The 15,773-nt window shown below is 35.0% G+C and overlaps 1 protein-coding gene across 1 annotated transcript in view; it reads right to left on the bottom strand.

The window, feature by feature from the left end:
* FSTL5 (follistatin like 5) overlaps nucleotides 1–15,773 on the bottom strand; it is a 427,469-nt gene that overhangs the window by 173,260 nt on the left and 238,436 nt on the right. Inside the window, exon 5 of the mRNA XM_019630458.1 lies at nucleotides 5,661–5,781. Coding sequence (XP_019486003.1) covers nucleotides 5,661–5,781 — 121 coding nt within the window. The remainder of the gene's footprint in view (nucleotides 1–5,660; nucleotides 5,782–15,773) is intronic.

Raw genomic sequence — 15,773 nt, 5'->3', positions numbered from 1 at the left:
AATGGAATTGTAATAGATAAGCATGATATCGGGGGTGGGAGGGCAATAGATGGGGGGAGGAGGGTTGTTACTTTGTGAGGGTGAAAAGGATAACTATTGCATTGTTCTGTACATCTGAAACTAACAATAAAAAAATTAAAAATAAAATAACAACAGAAAAAGAGAACAAAGAAGAAAGTCAAGACAAAATGCCCAAGACAAAGGAGGTGAAATACACTGGTAGGTCCGAAGAGGCAAAAAATATAGTGAGAGTGCATGTCAAAGAGGAAGAAGGAAAGATGGATCGATCTCCTAAGATTTAAAAACAAAACAAAAAAAACAACAAAAAAGCATTTTTTAATATCATTGAACAACTGTGTCTCTCCCCATTCTCAGCAGCAGAGTATAAGGATGGATAAGAGGTTACTGTTGCACTCACTCTTCTTAATATCGAATTAGCAAATTTTTGATATACTTTATTACAAGTATTATTAAAAGTGTCTTTGTATATATTTGGTAGCTACTAACATTTACCTTCTAAGAATAATTTGTTTATTGTCTCTTCTAACTTTTAAATTTTGAGTTTATTCTTTTTCATATCGACTCCCCAATTTTTTAATGTATTGCTCGTCTTTTAAATTGTGTCGACTATTTTTGGTTTAGAGGGTAATTTTTTTTTATTCCTTATATCAGCTTTATGATTAGAAAGCCCTGTTATTTTGATTTAATATAAATATTTCCCAGCATTGTTTTCTCATTTCTTTTTGGTTATAACATTTATATCTAATCCATATATATATATATGCATATATATATACATATAAATATATATATATATATGTATGTATATATAGATATATGTAAAAGGGCTTTCTAATCATAAAGCTGATCGAATTCATATTATATATATATATGTATATATATATATATATATTATTTATTTTGTTGAGTTGATCACTTGTATTCTTTTCAAGGCAGTACAAAGGGCAACTGTGGGGGAAAAAATCTGTAGCACATTTATAAAATTTTTAAAATGCTATGGCTACTATTGACTATAACCAGTTTTATAAGAGTAATAATCAAAACATTTAACAACTTATAAATGATGAGCACTGATGTATCCGAATATACAAGATGGTAAACAAAAGTCAGTTACGATTATATATTATTAGAACATAACAGCTGAATTCAGAGCTATATTTAACCACAAGCATTTATCATGATCTGAAAGATAAATCCTGTCCAGTAGAAATGGTAGACTTTAAATTTAAGTTTATTTTCCTATTTAATATTATGTTTCTCCTCATAGTTCTAAATAATATGGTGCCATATTACTACACTTTAAATGAAGGTTTCTGTGTAAAGTACATTGTTTTGATATGCACTTCCATTAAAGTTACCTCCTTCTAGCTTTGTTTATGCTAGTGTGCTTTTACTTTGTAATATTGTGAAAGCTATTTTCCTAGCTTTTCATGTGCATAAAATATATTTTCATAAAATATCAATAAAAGTAATTTAGACAAAATTCTACATATTGAAATTGACTAAAGTACTATTATCTCACGATTTATGTGATTTTCTAAAAATGATAGAAGTTTCTACTAGACTATTTACTTAGATATTTAATCAATCATCAAAAAACAACACAGAGAAAAATAAAATTAATGTAAATTCAACTTGATAAATACATTAATTTTAAAACTCTTTTTCCCTAGAATAAACCATTTCATATATTTAAAATAACACAATAGTAAAATAAACTAATATGGACTGATTATTGTGTCAAATTTATAAGCCAACCAAATCTCAAGCAACTGCATTCTTTGGTAAGAAAACCAAAACATAAATTATAAAACTATGTGAATAATATAATTTGATGGCATCAGTAAAAAATTAATCATATTTTATTTCATTTAAGAAAATAATCCTGAAAAAGTTTCCATTAATATAACATAATAGTAGTAATAAAAATACATTAAACCCTATCACGTTTATAGGGGGCGGCCAGGTGGCTCAGCTGGTTAGAGCACGTGCTCTGAGCAACAGCGTTGCCCATTCAATTCCTACATGGACCAGTGAGCTGCACTCTCCACAACTAGATTGAATACAACCACTTGAGCTGAGCTTTAGTGGAGCTACTTGGTGGGCGGCTGGATGGCTCAGTTGGTTAGAACATGTGCTCTTAACAACAAGGTTGCCGATTCGACTCCTGCATGGGATGGTGGGCTGTGCCCCCCTGTAACAAGATTGAAAATGGCAACTGGACTTGGATCTGCACCCTCAATAACTAAGACTGAAGGACAACAACTTGACTTGGAGTTGATGGGTCCTGGAAAAAACACATTGCTCCCTGAAAAAATACACTGTTCCCCAATAAAGTTTTTTAAAACAATCTATCACTTTTATAGAACTGCTATTCAAAATGTTTTACATGTATACAGAATCGGATACACCATGAAGCTAATGAAGTTTAAGCTTCAGAGCCTCTCATTTGTACAAGCCCTTTCCAAAGATCTGAAAATAGTCCTGCAGTGTGTACATAGGTCTTATAGTTCTGTAAAGTTTACAAATATATTTAAAATTTTTGGTGATTTCTTATTGTAATAAGTATCTAATTTTTTAATCTAATTGTTATTTATAATTTGTAATTTATTTCTTAAATAAAGCACCTTCAAAATATCAGTGCTTTAAAACTTCAAGTTTCATATCACCTTGAATCACCCCACTTATATTAATTCTTTATATTCTGACACTACCGTGTTCTACAAACAAGGAAACAGAGGTCAGAAACGTTAATTAACTTATCTATGAAGGCTATTAAGTTAATGATTTAATATTCAAAACTAGGCTATCTGGTTCTAGAGACCATGTTCTGAATATCCATACTTTACAGGTACTGGCATCAACATGGATCAACACAGATGAGTCCCCAATCACTATACACACACAAACACACACACACACACACACACACACACACACACNGGGTTGGAGAATGAATTAAGTTTCCAATGGTCAATGACTTAGTCAATTATGAGTGTTTTAAAGCCCTCATAAAAGCCCAGAAGGACAGCTCCCTTTTTTTTTTTTTTTTTTTTTTCAGAAAGCATCCACATTAAGGAACCAGAATGATCTGACATGCCCCCTTGCTGGGCCCCAAGCTCCCAGAGGGTAGAAGCTCCTTTGTTTGAGACTTTACCCTTTGTATCTCTTCATCTGACTATTGATTAATTCTTTAGTATCATTTAATATCTTTTAAAAGAAATTGGTCATTTAGCAACATATTTCTCTGAGTTCTGTGAGCCATTCCAGATAATTAATTGATCCCAAGGAAGGGGTTGTGGGAACCTCTGATTTATAGCCAGTTGGTCAGATAACAACCTGGATTTGGAATTGGCATCCTGATTTGGAGAGGGTCACTGGGATCTACTGGGGGCTGGTCAGAAGCACAGGTAACAGCCTGGGCTTGCAAGCAGTGTCTGAAGTGTATGTGTGGGGAGGGGTAGGTAGTCTTGTGGGACTAAACCCTTTATCTATGGAATCTGATTCTGTCTCTGGGTAGAGAGTGTCATAACAGCGTTGAATTCTTGGACACCCCGCTAGTGTCCAAAGTTGTTTGTTGGTGTGTGTGGGGAATCCCCCAACACACATGATAATTGGCACCCAATGTATAAGCCTTCACCCATGTCGAGTTGCCAAATGGCTTTCCTCTAGAAATAAGGCCTACATCTGCTTCTGTTGAATGTTGATAATTGAGTTGAGTGTCAAACCATGAACTCCCCAATCTTTTCAACCTTGTTTCTGACATTTTGTTAATTGATTTCCAGGACATATTCCTCACCACAGGGTGCTCATTCTGTGTCTTCTTTTCTCCACTTGCTAACCTCAGCTCCAAAGTTCAGACTTCATATTCATCTATACTCATTCCCAAGGAGACCTCCTCAAGCTCAGATTCATGGCTTTAAATACAGTCTCTGCACTTTGATATTATCTAAATATCCAACTTAGGCCTGTGACTTCCCTCTGATCTCCAGACTTTTATACTAACTTGCGTACTTGACTTCTACCTGGATAATTGTATTGAAGTTAACTAGTCAAAAAAAAAATAGTACAAAACCAAATTATATTAATTTCACTCAGTCTCCAAATGTGCTTCTTCTCCATTGCAATTAATGTCACAATCATATATCCAAATGTTTCCTTCAAATCACTTGGGTTATTATTATTTTAATACTCTTTCTTTCATACTCACATACCATTTCTTAGAAAATCATCAAATCTACTTTTAAAATATATTCCAACCTGAGCACTTTACATCTTTACCATTCAACTATATTTTAAGCCACCATTCTCTCTTCCCAGACTACTAAAATAGTTTTTCACAGATCTCAATGCTTCCAGTCATTATAAAACAAATCAGAATGTGCCACTTCATACACGAACCATTTTGACAGCTTCCCATTATATTTAGAATGGAAATCCAAGTATTTAGGTCCACAAGGTTCCATGTGATCTGATGCCAAGCCACTTCTCCAAGTTCATATCCACCACTCTCCTTTTAATTCATACTAACTAACCACAACTAGCTCTCTTGCTGTTCCTATAGAAAGCCAAGTAAGTTTCGGTCTCCTTTTGGTAAATCATAGAGTAAATTAACATATATGTTAGTATGAGAGTGAATCACTGTGTATTAATCATACATGAAATCCTATATAATCAATTCAAGTAAATAACTAAAATTTGAATTAAATCAGAAACAAAACAAAGCTCTGATTGCAAGAATGATATTAGCCTACTTGGCCAATGTCCATAACCTTTAAATTAACCACTAAGTGTATAAAACTTGCTGTACATAAATAACATTTTTTTTTTAAGATTTTTATTGTGGAATTGGGTGGATGGGAACAGTGCTGGGGAATTGGGGGAAGGGGAACAGACAAGTTGCTGTCCTTTTGTTCTTCAGTCTAGTTGTGGAGGACGTTGATTCACTGGCCCAAGTTGGCACCATCACTGCGCTCCTCCCGGGCGAGGCAGATCAGTCGCCGGCTTCTGGACGGCCGCTCACTGCGGCTGCTGGCCGCTCACGCTGGCTGCTGGCTACACACGGTAGCCCATGGCAACCCACTGCCACAGGGGCTGCAGCCTATGCCATCGCTGGCAACCCACGGCAGCCCAGCTCAAAGCATCTTAGCTGTAGAAGGCAGTGTCACTGGCCCTCATATGTGGGATCCGAACCAGGGCCCTCTGGCGTCCCAAGCCAGTTCTTAACCATCGCGCCACTCGGCCAGCCCAATAATATTTTTTTATATCATTAATAACATCAACCAAATAAATGATCCAATTACAATTTTAAAATGCTTAACTTTTTCAGTTTCTAAAATGTATATGGTTGTCTATTTGTTGATATTCTCAAGCTGAAAAAGGAATTTAAATTTTCTATGCTTTAATCTTCTGATTAGAATGAGTTACTTTGTAATGTTTCATGATCAGCATAGTGGTGCAAGTTTACAATATTTATTCACCCAAAAACTTTTTTGTTTTAATTGAAATAGGTTTTGCTTTAACAGTATCTGCCAAAAATAAATAAATAAAAAATGAAGCCTTGCCTTACCAGTCAACTATGATATCCTTTGAATATCTAGTGAAGCAAAAAATTATTTTAGCAACAGCACATTCCTTACCGTTCACTTGGAAGATGTGAGTCTGATAGACTTTTTCATAGCCATCTGCATAGCAGGTGTAATTGCCCATGTGAGTTGTGGTAACTTTAGTAATATACAAAGAACCATCATCTCCAAAGTCCTACAGAAAAAAAGTAACATTTGAAAAGTGAGTGTTTGTATATATTTTTAAACAATTCACTTTTTTAAAAAGTGTATTTAAAGAAAAGTAAATAGAGTAAAATATTGTTTTAAATTATCAAAATTATCATCATTAGTCCTGTAAAGCTAGAAGACCTGTAATTACCATTTTTCAAGATATGTTTTGTTTAAGAAGTATAATCTCACTCATACACATACCTTTTTATTATTTTATTTGAAATATGTGAGTTTTTCTGTAAAGTAACTCAATTTACAGTTTTTCAAATTTAGTTTACATCTTTAATAAAGCTATGTCATGAACTTTTCTTAGTTGTAGCTAAAACAAACACCTCTTAATTACATTCTTCACACTTATAACTGTCCATTAATTTTTTATATTCTTTAAGTATGTATTTATCCAGAAAAAAATCATTAAATCAGTGTGGTCTCAGAGACAAAATTTATAGTCTTATAGGTAGAATAGGATTTTTTGAAATCTAGAAGCAATACATTACAAATAAGTTACCATAACATTTCAAAGCTGTGGGAACAAATACATAACCATTCTGGAAAAGAGGGAAAAAAAAAATCTTACACTGTTGTCAAAATCAAATCCAAGAAGCACTTGTGGAAAGTAAAGACAAAAAAAATATTTTCTTCTTAAAAGCAATGGATACACTGGTTACACTGGTAACAATTGTCAAAGTCAACTTTTTCAGAACTCTGGAAATAGGCAAAGACTCACACCAAGCTCAGAGCACCAACTGTGGTAATCATTTCACAAAACACGTAAATCAAACTATCATGGATGTATTTCAATTATCTCTCAATAAAACTGGGGGGAAAAGAGGCTGAATCTCTGTGAAACAGTGGGTTTGTGGCATTCCTCTCTCCACAGCTGTGTGGAAGCCTGGACCTACCAGCTTTGTAACTTGACTAGCTGTGAATGTCATGACCCTAAGCGGGCACCTGAGTGGGGGAGAACAGGTATGCAGTTCCTCCAAAGCCTCATCCCCAGAGCACTGTCACTATTTGACCTACCTAGCAGCTTCCTGAAAACTTCCATTTTTGAGACATCTTTTTTATTTTAGAAAGATTTAGAGCTCAGTCTGTGTAAATAGTTCTACGCCTAAGGCCTTTATTGAAAAAAACAAACCAAAACAAACTGTCCATTGTTTAACATTATAGCTTCTTATATAGAGATACTAGTTGTGGATAACAATAGGCAGGACAAAAAACTTAAAAGGAAACACAGGAATGGGATGTCCACAGTGTGATTTGAAAATATCTGTATATTCCTGGGAATCTATAAGGCCATACAAATGTGCAGGACTGTGCAGGACTGGCAAGGTGTATGTTCTTTACATTTTAGGGCTAGGGAGCAAATTCCTAATCTCTCATCCCTGGCTGACCTTTGAGACCCTGCACTGGCAGTGAGTGAAGGCTAAAACACACTTGTAAGTATTTGTAGGAGTAGTCAACGCATGACAATAAACATAAATAGAACATCTCATCAAAGTTTGGAAGACTTATTAATTCGAGGCATTTAATTAAATGTCTGTTCAATCATTGAATCACCACTAAAATAACTGAGCAAAGACTTCAGTGATCATACACAGTCAACTAAAGAAAAATAGATAAATTATAATATAGCATCAAAATTAAAAACTTTTGCTCCCCAAAGGATACTATCTCCCACAGAATGGGAGAAAATATTTACAAATCATCTGTCTCATATGGTTCTTGAATGCAGAATAAAAATACCATACAATTGAACAACAAAGACAATCCAATTAAAACAATGGGTAAAGGATTTGAATAGCTATCTCTCCAAAAAGATTTACAATGAACATTAAGTACATAAAAAGATATTCAGCATCTTGAGTCATTAGGGAAATACAAATAAAAAACACTACATGATACTGCTTTATATCTTCTAGACTTGTGAAATAAAAATTTTGGACAGTATAACTGTATGAGTGGCAAAGCCAGAACTTTCAAATGCTTCTGGTGGGAATATTAAATGATACACCTATTTTGAATAACAGTTTGGCAGTTCCTGAAAAAGTTAAAGGGTCATCATATGTCTAACAATTTAATTCCTAGGCATATACCCAAAGGAATGAAAAATATATTTCTATACACCAATTATTTATGGATGTTTATAGTAGCATTATTTATAATAACCAAAAAGTGAAAACAACTCAATAACTATCAATGGATGAAAGGATACACAAAGTGGTATATTTATATACAACAGAATATTATTTGGCAATAAAAGGTAATAAAGTACTGATATATACTACAACATGAATGAGTCTTGAAAACATTAAGTTAAATAAAAGAAGTCAGACACAAATACCCCCCACAAATTGTATGAGCCTATTTATATGAAATGTCCGGAATAGATGGAATTCCACAAAGATATAAAATAGATTAATAGTTACCAGGAGTTGAGGGGAATGGAGAGATAGAAAACGACTGCTAATATGTATGGAGTACTTTTTGGAATGATGAAGAAGATCTAAACTTTGGTAATCATGATGGCTGCACAATTCTGTGAATATAGTAAAACCACTGAATTGTACACTTTAAATGGGTTAATTTTATGGTATGAGGACTATATTTCAATAAACTTGTTATTAAAATAATTTATCTATGAATTACTTAAATATAAAAATATAAATGTGCTAAAATAAAACTGTATATGACTTTGGTTGATGGAATCTTTATTGAGTATAAAAAAAATTTAGAAATCCAGAAAGGAAGAGTGATTAATAAGTTTATATAAAGAAGAAACACTTTTGCATTACAAAACATTGTAAGCATTAAAGGGAAGATGATACACGGCAGATTATCTATGTAAAATATTTTTTTAAAAATCAATGCATTTTGTACTTTATTTATATAGCAATTATTATATGCCAGATGCTGCTGTAAGTAATTCATAAATATTGATATGTTCAATCCGTATGTCTTACCTATGAGAAGAGAATCTACTAAAATCATTCCACATTATAGCAGGGGATAATAATTTAAATAATCTTCTTAATTTCACTCAGCCCCTAATCAGTAGAGCTGGGATTTGAAACCAAGTAGACTTACTCCAGGGTCTATCTATGCTTTAAACCCCTACACCATGCTGTCTTCCTTCTCAATCATAGATTGAAGTAGGAATAAAAACAGAAAAAGACAGTCTGAGGGATATAATCAATAATGTTGTAAATATTTCTTAGGGGGCCAGATGGACTCATGTCCTGTTGGGGAGACCATTTCATAATCGGTGTAGAGGCCTGACCACCGCACTGTATTTCTGAAGNGGACCACCTACTGACACCATATACAAGAACAAATTCAAAATGGATTAAAGACTTAAATGTAAGACCTGAAACCATAAAACTTGTAGAAGAAAACATAGGGAGTAAATTTGCAGACATTACCCTCAGTAATATTTTTACTGAGATATCCCCTCGGGCAAGGGAAATAAAGGAAAAATAAACATATGGGATTACATCAAATTTAAAAGTTTTTTCACAGCAAAGGAAATCATCAATAAGATAAAAAGGCAGCCTACTGAATGCCAACAATATATCTGATAAGGGGTTAATATCCAAAATTTATGAAACACTCATTCAACTCAACACCAAAAAAATAAACAACTCAATTAAAAAATGGGCAGAGGGCATGAAGAAGCATTTCTCTAAAGACGACATATAGATGGTCAACAGGCATATGAAAAAATGTTCAATCTGACTAATCACTAGAGAAATGCAAATAAAAACCACAATGAGATACCACCTCACTCTGGTCAGAATGGCTATTATCAATAAATCAACAAACAACAAGAGCTGGCGAGGTTGTAGAGAAAAGGGAACCCTGGTGCACTGTTGATGGGACTGCAGATTGGTGCAGCTATTATGGAAGTCAGTACGGAGGTATCTCAAAAAACTGGAAATGGAACTACCATATGACCCAGCAATTATACTCTTGGGTATCTATCCAGAGAAACCCAAGACGCTAATTTGAAAAAATATATGCACCCCTGTGTTTATTGCAGCACTATTTACAATAGCCAAGACTTGGAAACAACCGAAATGGCCATCGGTAGACGACTGGATTAAGAAGCTCTGCTACATTTATACAACAGAGTATTACTCCACTATAAAGATGAATGAAATCTTACCATTTGCAATGATATGGATGGACATAGAGAACATTATGTTAAGTGAAATGAGTCAGTTGGAGAAAGACAAATACCATATGATTTCACTTATATGTGGAATCTAAAAAACTGAATGAACGAGCAAAGTAAACAGAAATAGTCTCAGAGACACAGGAAAAACTGATGGTTGCTGGTTGGGAGGGAGATGGGGATGGGAGAAGGGGAAGGGATTAGACAGCATAAATAGGTAACTATAATATTGCCCCAGGGATATGAAAGACAGTTCAGGGAATATAATTAATAATGTTGTAAATATTTTGTAGGGTGTCAGATGGTCACATATTTTGTTAGGGAGACCACTTAATGGATGGGGTAGAGGCTTGATCACTGCACTGTACACCTGAAGCTGATGTTGTATAATATTGTATGTCAACTATAATTGAATATATNCTACTGTGTGTGGCCAGCAGCCAGCTGAGCAGCCAGCAGCCGCAGTGAGCGGCCGTCCAGAAGCCGGTGACTGATGTGCCTCGCCTGGAAAGAGTGCAATGATGGTGCCAACTTGGGCCAGTGAAGCAATGTCCTCCTCAACTAGACTGAAGAACAAAAGGATAGCAACTTGTCTTTCCCCGATTCCCCAGCACTGTTCCCATCCCCTAATTCTCCAATAAAAATCTTAAAAAAAAAAAAGAACAGCAAAGAATTAGTTAACATATAACTTCTGGTATCATTAAATCTAGAGAAGGAAGAGGAGGTTATAATGAAGAGGAGCTTACAAAGGTCTTCAAATTTCTTATCAATGCTATATTTTTAAATGGTTACTGTGTCTATAGTCATCAATTTATTATTTCACTTTAAATTGTGAATCTCATATATACCCTTGAGTATGTGTAAAATTGAAATATGTTAAAAAAACTAATTAAAAATTTTGCTAGACCTTAAATCATGCATCTCAAAGTACGTAGCTTCCCCTACGTATATGTAGAAAATCCCATGTCTGTTTCTAAATAGACTAGAATTACACTTCTTGAAAATTTAATGGGGGAAAAAATACCATTTAGATGTTAAATTATATTTTGGCATGTTTTAAAAAAGAATTAATTCTTATTTTTGGTTTCATTAAATATATTAATAACATAATACCCAAAGGTACCTGGATTCTGGTCACTTTCATATAATTAGTGAATTAATATGTATTATAGAGTTGTCGCTCCATCTTAGGACAAACAGATGGAAAGAGCATCATACCTATCCAAGCAATAACAAGAAACTGGGCAATCTGCAAAATCATATTTTCTTGAACCCATCAGAATGCTGACTTCCAAGGGCAGCTGTTTAGGGTAAAATCTGAGGAAAGCTGGAGTAAGCCTCCAGAAAGAGATGAGACAATAGTATAGGCAATTACTATCTAGTATAGGCAATCACTATCTAATGTAGTCAATCATTCATCTATACCAGAGCATTGGAGGAAAATAAGGCTGTGATAAAAACAAGTACCAAGAAAGAAATCAACGAATCCTTTAATGGCTTGTTGAAAGCTAAATATGCACAGTTATGAGTACAGAGCCCTGAGAGCACAAACACTTGCAGTCTCTTCTCCACGGACCTCACTATTTGCTATGAGAAAATTTGGGGAGCAGGAGGGGTCAGAAAAAACATCTCTTGTAGTGTAGTTCCACTGTAGGGTGTAACAGCTGCTGCTGAGGAAGAAAAGCAAAACAAAACAATTCTTATCTGGGTCCTTCTTACAGTGGAATAAGGTCTTAAACTGCTTCAGAAAGGCAGCAAGCCTTGTCACTATGAGTGGGCGAGAACTCACTGAGGTAGGGAAAAGGAAAGAGGCAAGAATGCCTCCTAGGTTTAGAAAATTACAGATTCCTTACCACTTGGGGCAGGCAGGATCACAGGCAGAACTCATTTCAAAAGACACACAAACTGCTTAAAGCAGGGGCCGAGTAAGAAAAATGTAGAATGCTTCTGTGCTCCGCACCACCCAGGCTAACAGGAACCAGGAAATGAGTAACTGACAGACTGCCACTAGTGGAGGAACAAAAGCAAGGAGACACTCTCTCTAAGGTCCAGGTGCTCAGGGGAAAAAAAAAAAACCTAAAACTGAGGGTGAAGCAAGCACAACTGAGAATTTGCTCAGCATACCATTCAAGCTCCACCCTCGAATTTGTTCCCCAAGAGGAATTTAAAGCTGGTTGTACATTGAAGGTGATCACAGCAACTAACAAAACTGAACACAGCTAAATTCAATAAAGGCCTAGCAGAAAAAGAGGCATGCCAATTTTCAGGTAGAAATCCTATTGCATTTACTTCAGCCTCTACTACCCTATACTGAATATGGAGATTTCAACTGAAAATTATGAGACACACAAAATGGAAAGGAATAATCTGCTGGTGAGAGACAAAACAATCAATAGAATTAATCTCAAACATAAATCTTTTGTTGGAAAAATCATACAGGGGATTTAAAATAACTATGATTAATATGTCATAGCTGTAGTGAAAAACTTGAAGACATTCATGAATAGATGGGTAATTTCAGCAGAGAAATAGAAACAATAAGAAAGTGTCAAAGGACATACTAGGCATAAATTTAAACACACACACACACACACACACACACACACACACACACACACACCAAAAAACAAAGTAACAGATGAAGACTGCCTTTGACAGGCTCATCGGGTGGGGGAAGAACACAGTATCCAAGAAATGTAAGCCAAAATTGATCTATAGAGGCCTAGAAGAAAAAAAGTAGGAGAATGAAAGGAAAGTATTCACCAATTAATAGTCAATAATTTTCCACAAGCAACAAATAAAAAAACAACAACCTAGAAATGTATTCATACTGCTGAAGACAAAGATAATGCTATAGACTGTCAGAGAAAAGTGCATAATCATCTTCAAAAAATGGAAAGTCGTTCAGGTTTTTGAGACCAGGTATAACCAGAGTAAAGGTATCAATGTAACTGAAAAAAAAAGTATAATTTAGAGGAAGTGAATGATCTATGAAAAAGATTAAGAAACATCAGAGAAGTGAGGTAACAATATCAGTAATTCAGCATAAAATATACTTTGCCTGGCTAAGAGAAGTGGGATCACTCAGTCTTCTACAACCTTATTGTAAAAATTAATCAATCAATTAATCACTTAATTATATGAGCATATACAAATAACAAATAAATATAATTTTTAAAGGAAATAATCAGAATCTGAGGCTATTATATATTCAAATTCTAAAACTAATCATCCCTTTGTATTTATTTGGATTCAATATTCATTGCCGATCATTTTCTTTTCAATAGCATCGACTTCTTACTTTGAATGTAATTTTGATAATTATCTTTCCAGTATCTTCTTGGGTTGAATTCAATATCTAGTTAAGTTTAATGTTCATTGATATTTTAAATTTTATGGATTAAATCAGCAAATAATGTGTGAAAAGCCATCAGCATTATTTTCATGAATCATCAGTCTTGAATTAGAAGAATTCTGAGATCCTGAAGACGATAAGCGCATCATTCAGGAACCAATCAGGAGGCAGAAACCACAAATTAGTTTCAACGTGGAAATTTGAATTAAAAATATTAACTATAACAGGGAACCAGAGTAATGGGTAATCGTCTACTAAAGAATAAAGGGTGCTCTAAACAATATAGGAATAACAGATACAGGAGCAACCACCACCCCTAGAGGAGATACAGTGAGCCCCAGGAAGGGATGCCTCTCCTGCAGTGTTGATACCCAGACCTCTTTGTAAAGGGTGGGCAGGCCTATGGCTAATTGGAGAGTGGAGAAATTCATTGAGGCTGCAAACCTTCCCAAGAGGGTCTGGGAGGAGATTTTTAATAGGAGATGCCCTGCTGGAAACCCCCGCACTGAGAAGCCACTTGTGTTTTTACTGGAGAAGTCTGCCCGTGGGGACGACCATGAGCTGTTATCAATCAGGCTCTTTGGAACTATGGGATTAGGAGCCGCACACTCTGCTGGAGCCTAGGCACCAAGGAAATCACACAAAATGCAAGAGCCTGCAAGGTAAACACACCAGGACTTGGAAGAGAAATTCTGTTCCTACTCTAGTGTCCCTCTAGTACTTTCCACTCACAAAGCATGCCATCTGCCACAGGAGAAATGATGACAACATCCAGATATATTATTGTAGAGCAGTCATTTAAGGGTGATTGGAGCAGAGAGGCAATGTGTCAATCACTAATATATCAATTTTCAGTATCTCTCAAGAAAACTGCCAGGTTAGGAAAGCAAATGGTCAGCTATATGGTCAATTGCAGGCCATGTGTTTTTCACTACACACACTTTTTATCCTAATTATTCACCAATAATAAGCAGAAAGGAAGTGGATCACATACAGAGAATAAATTCAAAAGTGTCCCATCTGATCCCAAAATCAGACAAAGATATCACAAAAAGAGAAAATTACAGGCTTATATCCCTAATGAACGTAGATGCAAAAATCCTCAACAAAATACTAGCAAACTAAACTAAGCATCACATTAAAAAGATCATACACCACATCAAGTGGGATTCATTCCTGGTATGCAAGGTTAGTTCAATACCTGCAAATCAATTAATGTAATACATCACATTAACAAAATGAAAAATAAAAATCATATGACATATCAATAGCTGCAGAAAAAGGTTTGACAAAATCCAGCAGGCATTTATGATAAAAACTGTTAGCAAAGTGGGAATAGCGGGATCATATCTCAACATAATAAAGGCCATATATGATAAGCCCACAGCAAATATCATACTCAATGGGGAAAGGCTAAAAGCTTTCCCTTTAACATCAGGAACAAGACAAGGCTGCCCACTTTCACCACTTTTATTCAATTGCTGGAAGTTCTAACCACAGCTATCAGACAAGAAAATGAAATAAAAGGCATCCAAATTGGAAATGAGGAAGTAAAATTGTTACTATATGCAGATGACATGATACTATATACAGAGAATCCCAAAGATTCCACCAAAAAACTGTTAGAACTGATAAATGAATTTAGTAAGGTAGCAGGGTACAAAATTAATATTCAGAAATCAGTTGCATTTGTATACACCAATAACAAAGTATCAGAAGAATAAATCAGGAAATCAATCCCTTTTACAATTGCTTCAAAACAATAAAATATCTGGGAATAAATTTAACTGAAGAAGTAAAAAACCTGTACTCAGAAAATTATAAGCCACTGAAGAGAGAAATCAAAGAAGATACAAATAAATGGAAATACATACCAGCTTCATGGATAGGAAGAATTAATATAGTTAAAATGTCAATACTTCCTAAGGCGATATATAGATTCAATGCAATTCCTATCAAACTACCAAGGACATTTTTCTCAGAAATAGAACATATAATCCTAAAATGTATATGGACCCATAAAAGGCCTTGAATAGCCATTGCAATCTTGAGAAATAAGAACAAAGTGGGAGGTATCATGCTACCCGACATCACATCATGCTACAATGCTACAGTAATCAAAATAGTATGGTACTGACATAAAAACAGACACATAGACCAGTGGAACAGAATAGAAAGCCCAGAAATAAACCCATCCATATACAGTCATTTAATGTATGTTAATGGAAGCAAGAATTTACATTGGAGTAAAAATAGTCTATTTAATAAATGGTGCTGGGAAAATTGAACTGACACATGTAAAAAAAATGAAAATGGGGCCGGCCGAGTGGCTCAGTTGGTTAAGAGCTCGCGCAAGAGTGTGAGCTCTGAGCAACAGCAGTTCGATGCCCAGCCCGAGCTGAGTTGCCACTGAGCTGCCAGCAGGTAGCAGGATGGCTCAGCTAAA

Source organism: Hipposideros armiger, unplaced genomic scaffold, assembly GCF_001890085.2.
Source record: "Hipposideros armiger isolate ML-2016 unplaced genomic scaffold, ASM189008v1 scaffold_916, whole genome shotgun sequence".
NCBI lineage: Eukaryota > Metazoa > Chordata > Mammalia > Chiroptera > Hipposideridae > Hipposideros > Hipposideros armiger.
The sequence above is the reverse complement of the archived record's forward strand: the minus strand, read 5'-3'. Positions and strand labels throughout refer to the sequence as shown.